The following is an 8,642-nucleotide window of genomic DNA, read 5'->3' as shown; positions in this document are numbered from 1 at the left end:
CCAAAAAAAAATATTATTTTTATCTCAAATTAATTTATATTTTCATATTTTTTTCTCCTAAAAATCCTTTAGCTTTATTCGTTAGCTTTATTTCATTACTAAAACATGAAATTTTTCTGCATGCCGTAAAAGTAACGGTTGTGAAAAAAACTGTTATGTAGAATTTAGGCTTGCCGTTCCTACCGCAGTCTCTTCGTATCGGTTTCAAGAGGCACGGTTTAACCCGTAGCATTTTAAATGCGGTCCAGAGTCGAGACCCCCTACTGTGCTTCCTGGTCTCGCAGATTTTCTTGTACCGAAAATCAGTAAATTTTTACGCGTAATATCTTAAAAAGTATTTGTAAAAGGATGTATACATTAAGCTTGCTGAATTCGTCTTGAAACATACTATCTATTCATCACACAAAAAGTATATAATCCCCTTTGAAAAACCAAACGTAACTTTCATATCTCTGTAAACAGTAATGATAAAAAAAAATTGTTACGGCCAATAAATCGACCTCCTCTTGCCATTCAATTTCATATAAAAAACTTTTTTCGTATCTTTAATAGGTTACGAAATAATCGGCTGTCCAGGATTTCGTGGGACATACTGTATGTATAGTCCTATACCAGTCCTATACCCTACATTGCTTTCTCATACAGTATAAGACAAATGCGGACTTACGTGACAGACAATATTCGCAGTCGCTAACTTTCTTCCCTACAATGAAGAGCGTAGAATCGAGAATCCAACTACCATACACTGGTATGTTGCAGTCATCTACAGAAATCATCGAATCACGGTTGCTTTCGAATTTTCATGGAATATTCCTGACATATTGTACCAAAGAGAAGGCTAATTAAAAATCAGTTATCACTCCTAAATAACGATCTAAATATGTCACCTGCCAACTTTTCCGAGCATCGCATTTCAACGAACTTTTCTCGAATTTACCTTTTGCTCGACCTCCTCCATTAACAGTGACATGTTACGCAACGCGTAAGTTCAACGTTCTCACGATTCGATTACAAAATGGTGTTATTAATTCCGTGCGATCGCATTTGATCTTTGACCACGGTATTTCCGTGAATAACGCTAACGTTCCTGATCTCGCCCAACCGACTTCGTTCACCGTCAGAAAACAAAGTATCCGCGACGCTCCATGGAGATTCTTCCTCCTCCTAGAACAGGAAATTGTTTATAGAAGGGAAAGAGATGCGGAGCCTTTATTGGAAACGTTTTTAATAGAGTTTCACGCCAAGTACAAAACAGTGAATGATAAAACAATACTCGTTTCACAGAACAATGCCAGGAAGTTATGTCGCGTTTATCGCGAAAATTCCCATTTCCATCGGCGAGCGTCCGATCGCAAAAGTGACATAATCGTCTTTATTTGCACAGTTACAGGGCACTTTTGTCCTAGATCACAATCACCTTTGGATACCGAGTGACGCGATAACACCACCTTTGGTACAACAAACCTCCAGGTGACGCCCGAGCAAGTCCTCGTTTCACGAAACAATCACCACAAGAACAGCAACAGGATCTCAGGCCGAGGCGAGTTTCTTTTTGAGCGTGCAGTACGCCGCGATTCTGAATAACACGTAATTGCAGAAGAGTAGACAGATGTCGATCCAGTACTTGCCGTCCGTCATGGACAGGTCCGTCAACATGAGCTCTGGGATGCGATAGTGGCAGTAGGACCTCGGGCAGGACAACTTCTCTCGGTTGAAACCGTATATCGTGTGCACGAACGCGTGCACCGAGTACTTCAAATAACTCAGATAGCTGACGTAGTAGAGAACAACGGGCATGTGATCGTAGAGGGCCAGGAATCCTGACAAGACCAGCATGGCGCACGTGATGATGGCGGCCGTGAAGGTTCCGTTTACAGGATTCAGCAGAGTACCAATCAAAATTCCGAAACTCTCCGCTATCAGCGTGGTCATGATCGCCACGGCCAGGAACATGAGAAACCTGTTGGTGTCAGCGGGTTGATGGCTAAGGAAGTAGGAGACGGAGCTGTAGACGAACGCGAACATCATCTGCAGAGGCACGTTGCAGATGATAGTCGCGGCGTAGTACGTCTTCAATGTATACCAATTATTGAATCTCTCCTTTTTCAACATGGAGAACTCCAAAGGGAACTTGAGCACCGCCGGCATCATGCTGGTGTAGCACAGATAAACAGAAGTGACCACGAAGAATCCAACGTTGCTGAGAGACTTGCTGCCGTCCATGCCCGAGTCCGTGAACAGCAAGCCGAGCATTATGCCCACCAGAAGATGAATCAGCAGCTTCAGGTAGGTGACCGTCCAGTCCCTGAACAGTTGAATCATATGCCAGTGCAGCAGCACGACGAACCTCTCCAACTCCGAAGGCGGCTGAACCAGGACCGTCGCCTTGCTCTCGTTCGTGAAATTTGCGTCAGCTTCCTTCTTCAGAATCTGCGACACATTCGACCGCCACGACTGCTCCTTGCTGGTGGCGAGCTTGTGCAGTTGATCGCTAAAGTCTCCGTACTCCCCGCTGATTACCTCTATCATATAATCGGCAGGATTGTGGTATTTGGGGCAGTGGAGGCCAGCACTGGCGAAATACGCGATCGTATTTTTAGTCGCGCCGTCGTACATGCATCTGCCACCCGCCAGGAGGAAGACGTTGTCGAACATCTCGTAGATGGCAGCGCTGGGCTGGTGGATGGTGCAGACAATGGTTCTGCCAGCCTTGGCTAGGCTCTGCAGTAGCCTGATGCACTGATAAGAGGACAGAGCGTCGAGGCCGGTCGTTGGTTCGTCTAGGAACATCACTGGTGGGTTGTCCAACAGTTCCAGCGCTATGCTGAGCCTCTTCCGCTGGCCACCGCTCAGCTGGCTGCACCTGGTGTCTTTCGTCTTGCTGAGATCCAAGTTCTCCAGCACGTCGTCGATCAGCATCTCCTTCGCCTTTCTGCTCAGACTGCTGCCGATCTTCAGATCCGTCGCCATTCGCATGGCTTCGTGCACGGTGAACAGGGGATGCAGCTGGTCGTCCTGCTGGATGTAGCACGACTGCTTTCTGTACTCCTTCAGCGTGTGCTTACCGTCCTTGCCGATGTACTCGATCTGACCCTTCCATTTGTCCCGCTCGAAACCCGTCAAAATGTTCAGCAGAGTCGACTTGCCCGCGCCTGACGGACCCATGATGGCCGTCAGCACTCCGGATTTGAACGCACCACTGACTCCCTTCAGGATCTGTTTCGTAGGACCCAGAAACCCTTCTTGAGCCTCGTAGGTAACGTTGGTGAATTCGATGTCGATGCTCGACGCCTGTGGGAGGCTCACCAGCACCACTCGTTGATACATCGCGACCCAGTGAACCGACTGACCCGCTGAGAAAAGATTGCAGCTTCTCCCTGCTCCTTATCTCTTTCTCCGACTTTGGCGAGTCGTAGGGGTCGCGTAAATCGCGCGTTATCTGCGCGTCTGTTATCGTCCGACCGCAAACAGTTCCTGGCTAGCTTCTGAATTAGGTCAGCCACTCGCCTCGAGAGAATTCATCGGTTCTCGATTTCTTTGACGATTTTTTTATCGAATTCGTCGAAATCCTGAAGAAATCAAATTGCGATAGATCGAATCCTCCAATCGAAAAACTCGTTCGCATTTTTTTATTTATCCTCGAGTTATTCGTCCATTGGCGATGCTTCCCGTGGAACGGAGGACGCGTTTCATCCGCATGTCTTTTATTCTCGTAGATCCTCGTAGATCCTCGTAGATCCTCGTAGATCTTCGTAGATCCTCGTTGATTCTCCGCGAAAACGAAATGAGCTCGATCTGCTGGCGAACACGATCAGACTGTCCCGTAGTTGGTATCGCACCCGGCTGGTTTAATCGCCTTCCTCGCCCCGTGTTTCGCTCGTCTATTGGCTGGATGGTGGTTTACGCAACCGTCACGTGAACGCAAATAATTTTTTCAGACGAAAAAGCCGACGGCATCGTTGCGTGCGTTTATTCTATCTTCGGTATGAATGGACCACTCTCGGAGACTGCCTCAAGTTGTCTTTTTTGTTCCTGACCTCAGCTGCGAGCAATTTCAGGCCTCTTCGATGTGTCTCGTGTTCTGCCGCGCCTGTAATCAATTTTTCGATAGTTTGTTACTCGTCTCTTTTCAAACTACGAGGTGTGTTTTAAGTTCAAGCATTTACGGACGGGCATTAACCCTTTTTGGAGCAACAGGCGTGTTGTAAGTGGAAAACTTTTTCGTGAGTTGGGATATTTAGGAATTTTTACATCAAGAGGTTCATCCCGTGTGACGCTCGTTTTTTTTAAGTTTTTTTCGGAATTTTGAATTCGGAATTCGGAATGAAAAAACACAGAGTTTCCAAATTGTTTACTATATATTTATTCAGCTTTTAACCGTAACTTTGAATTTTTTTAAGCAAAAATATAGTGTGGATCGCGAGATTTATCGCTCGTATGGTACCCATGTAAAAAAAAGGTAGGTGAACGACGCCCATGATTCCGGCAGACTGGCTAATCTGAAATAAAACAAAACAAATTGCATGTTAATCTATAGATGGATTGCTATCGACGGAACTAGGATTTTTTAAAAATCTGGAAAATTCAATTTTTTATATGCTTTTAAACATTAAGACCCAAAATTTCATGATCTTTTACGACTACTTATTTATGAAGAAAGAAAAGCGTTTCAATATTTTTCAAGAATCCTAGTTCGAGCGATAGCCATCCACCTATAGATTAACATGCAATTTGTCTTTTTTATTTCAGATTATCTACCTTCTTTTTTACACACGAGCGATAAATCTCGTGATCCACATTATTTGTTTGCTTAACAAAATTTATAGTTATAGTTAAATGCTGAATAAACATATAGTCGAAATTTGAAAGCTCTGTGTTTTTTTCATTTCGCTATAAAAAATTCCGAAAAACCTTAAGAAAACCTCCGTCACACGGGATAACTCCCTTAATTACGTAAGAACGATTTTGGCCATTTTTTCATCGCCCTTCATTTATCATTTATTATAAACTTGTAAAACTAATAACTATACCACTTTTTAGAATCTTATAACAAACATGTTCTGAGTTAATTAAATTGATGAATTTACAACCTTATAATTATAATAAATTCATAACAAATGTCTGACGTTCATAAAAGTTCTCAAAACAATCTCGTCAATTGTACAAATGTATAATAAGACACTCTTTTTAATTGAATGCAATAATATTATACGTGGTCTAAATTGAATCATGTATACAGGGTGTCTACAGATAAGTCTGGACAAAACCAGGGAATCGATTCTACAACTAATTTCCAACAAAAAGTTACTGCGGGACATTTTTCGAAAAACCCCTTATTTTAGGAGTATTTTTACTTTTAATTTTTTTCCAGGTTTTCCACCTTACACTCTTCAGATGGTCATACCTTCATCAAATTACAGTGCAAAATTAAAACTAAATATACTATTAGAAAGAGCGTTAAATTTCAATCGTCTCAATGCCAAACCAAAATTTATTACGTAGATTTAATAAGTGAAAAATCAGGCCAAACTGGAAATTTTGACAATTTCCAAAAATTTGACTTTTCCTCTATCCCTTTTCCGGTTTCAAATACATAGTTTTTTAGCGAGAAAACTTCTCGAGAAAAATTTCCTCGATGTCTCATCTTTTCAATGGCATAGTCAACAAAAATTTTACAGTGGTATTTTAGGGAAAAAATGACGTTTGAATGCAGAAACCGTGCGTTCTTAGGTGAAAGTCGACATTTTTCCACAAAAATTGACTTGTCACGTTAAAATTACCATTTCACCGGACTTGATGCATTTTTTACGCTGAATTGAATTAAGAAGAAATAAAATATTGTTTCTGTTATGGAACAAAGTTTACTCATAAACCGGGTGTATTTCCCAAAAATGATTACCCGCCAAAAGGTTAACTCTTTGCGGGACCGGAATTCAGGTCATAAAATAGATCCATGTTGCACAGGAATTTTATTGCGTTTTAAATAAAAAAAAATTGTTACATTTTTATTAATAAAGGTATCACACCTATACACATGCAGCTATTGCAAACTTTCGAGGTGGGATTAAAAATGTCCCACCATGCATTACGGTCCATCAAAAAGGAGGGACACTTTTAATCCCACCGTGCCCCAAAGAGTTAAGGAAGATTTTGGCCATTATTTGACCCTCTTTATATCCATGTAAGGCTGTGTAAGAATTCTTGGACTCCCCTCCCCCTTCTTACATAAGATTTTACCTAGGATTTTCATAAAAAGTGTTAAATAGTTAAATATTGTTAGGAAAGGTTTAGTTACACTAAAACACGTTATGTGACATAAATTAAAGATTTTTATTTAAAAAACGTAATTATTTAGGTAAATGCCTATTATAATTAAAGGTAAGACTTGAACCAATCTTAAAGTAAGGAAACAAAACATTTACTCTCTGCCAGATGAACTTCGAGTAGTAGGAAAATATTATGTAAGAATGACTTTTACCCTTACTCCCCTCCGAAGTAAGGTCGTGTGTTAAACACCCTCCTCGTCCTCAGGACTCTTACGTAATTAATGAACGGTCCCTTATAGGGTGCCCTACCTAACTCTTGCATCTTAACCCTTTGCACTCGAGGCCTTTTTTTTGGTATTTACCAGCAACTCGAGATGTTTCTTAGCATTCTATTGCCATGAATTCTAAGCTATCTAGATTTGAGAATAAGGTTATCTTTACCTCACTGACAATCATTTTATCGACACTTCAAGCTCCAAAGAAATTAAACCTAAAGAAATAGTAGGTATTGTAGATTCGCTGTGTGAAACCTAATGGTGACTGAGAGTCACTTCTTGAGTGCAAAGGATTAAATATTTCTCGTGTTCTTTGTAACGGGAAAAAGTAGACACAAGAAAATGTCGTTTGATTCAAAGGAACAAATTACAAGGGCATCGGCGTTTCTTTAAATGGGACAGTATTTTTTATCGTCGCGACACGATATCCGAGGTCAAGGCGTATCCGATGATCCGATATCGCTAGTTTACAGCCAAAATGTACATTCACAATTTTTCATGTACATACACAATGTTTTTCTTATGTATTTTGACCTGCTAAACTCGAAAATCGCAATAAAAAATTTCTCTATGGTTAGGTTTTTTTTATATGAATTTTTGAATTTTTTTTTCCATTTTTTTCTGAGATACCTTCACATTTTAGGCCATATCTCGTTTAGGAACGTCCGATTGGGTCGCGCAAGATGGCATATTAAAGGTAATTGAATTTCCAACAATTGCTTCTTACATTGTTTACCAATCGATTCAATAGTTTAAGTGTTACGGACCAACATATATGAGAAACTCCGATTTTTTCGGGTAAAATTCAACATAAAAATTTCTTTCATCGCTATGAAAAAATAGAAACTGTTAAATTATGTCCAGTTTTTTATTGTTTACGTTTACGTAGATCGCACTTTTACGAAGAAAACAAGTTTTTGTTGAAGAAAATGTATGGAGAAATACCGGAGTTAGGAACAATTGAAATTAAGTGTACAAAAATTCCAACTTTACTCTGTTTTTGTATTTTTCTTCTATTTATATAGGAAACGTTTATTTAATTCATTTCGATTAGAAATAATTTTGGCCTTTGATTTGTCTTTTGTTCTTCTTTAGGTCCATTTCTCTAATGAGGAACCAAATGTAGTCTCCCATCCATTCTTTCATCCCAATATCTTTGATAGTGCTGCTCAATAGTTTTTATATCTTGGTGAAAAATAAACGAAATGAATTAAATAAACGTTTCCTATATAAATGGGTATGCTCTACGGTCCGGGGCATCGGGCCAAACACTGTTTTGATCTCATTTCCCCGCGTGGACAGTATTAACAAAGAAAAACGTTGTTTTTCGTTGAAAAACCCAGCCCCAAGTTTAAGTCTGTCTGCAGGGCGAACGAGTAACCCCCCCACATTAAGGGTGCGCAGGAGGCTAAGAGGGGCGATTAGGCTAGCATGCTTTTTTCCAGGATATTGAAACAAGGAAGAAATATTTTCTAATAACTCTGGTTTTAATATATTCGTTACACTTTGGCGGATGCGACTCCAAGGCCTGATTTTGCAATTTCGCCCTTAAAACTTTATAAACAATCAAAGTACGTTTGCTATCATCATTTTATTGTTTATAAAGTTTTAAGGCCGAAATTGCAAAATCAGGCCTTGAAGTCGGATCCGCCAAAGTGTAACAAATATTCGGAAAAAACTTCAAAAAAGTAAACAAATTACGCCAAGTACATGAAAAAGTGGAGGACTCATGGAGTTATCATTGAAAAATAGAAGATCCCTATAAAAAACTACAAGAAAGTAGAAAAATATATAAAATCGAAATGAACTGCCAGTACATGGAGGTGCTTTCCAGCACAGTGCAATGGCGACACTGGGTAACACAATGTAAAATTCGGGGCTTTCCATCTATCCGGAGCTAAAATGCTGTGTTCAACAGTGCGGACGTTCAAATCCTAATGACAATTCATGTAAAGTGACTACTCCGCACTTTGGCGGTGAAATGAAGAAGTTGAATAGCGTATCATCCACAAACTGAGACTGTTTAGAAATTTGCCTAGATTTCCGCGGCCTGAAAGTCAAATGCTTGGCGTGGCCAGGCAAAGCATTCTTTGATCATCAA

At 40.4% G+C, this 8,642-nt stretch overlaps 1 protein-coding gene across 1 annotated transcript; it reads right to left on the bottom strand.

The window, feature by feature from the left end:
- Positions 1-1,188: 1,188 nt before the first annotated feature.
- On the bottom strand, positions 1,189-3,722 carry LOC128886396 (ATP-binding cassette subfamily G member 4-like). Its single transcript, XM_054141263.1, has one exon. It carries the CDS (start codon positions 3,325-3,327, stop codon positions 1,531-1,533), a length of 1,797 nt encoding a protein of 598 aa, XP_053997238.1. The 5' UTR covers positions 3,328-3,722; the 3' UTR covers positions 1,189-1,530.
- Positions 3,723-8,642: the final 4,920 nt, after the last annotated feature.

This window comes from Hylaeus anthracinus, unplaced genomic scaffold (genome assembly GCF_026225885.1).
Source record: "Hylaeus anthracinus isolate JK02 unplaced genomic scaffold, UHH_iyHylAnth1.0_haploid 11982, whole genome shotgun sequence".
NCBI lineage: Eukaryota > Metazoa > Arthropoda > Insecta > Hymenoptera > Colletidae > Hylaeus > Hylaeus anthracinus.
The sequence above is the reverse complement of the archived record's forward strand: the minus strand, read 5'-3'. Positions and strand labels throughout refer to the sequence as shown.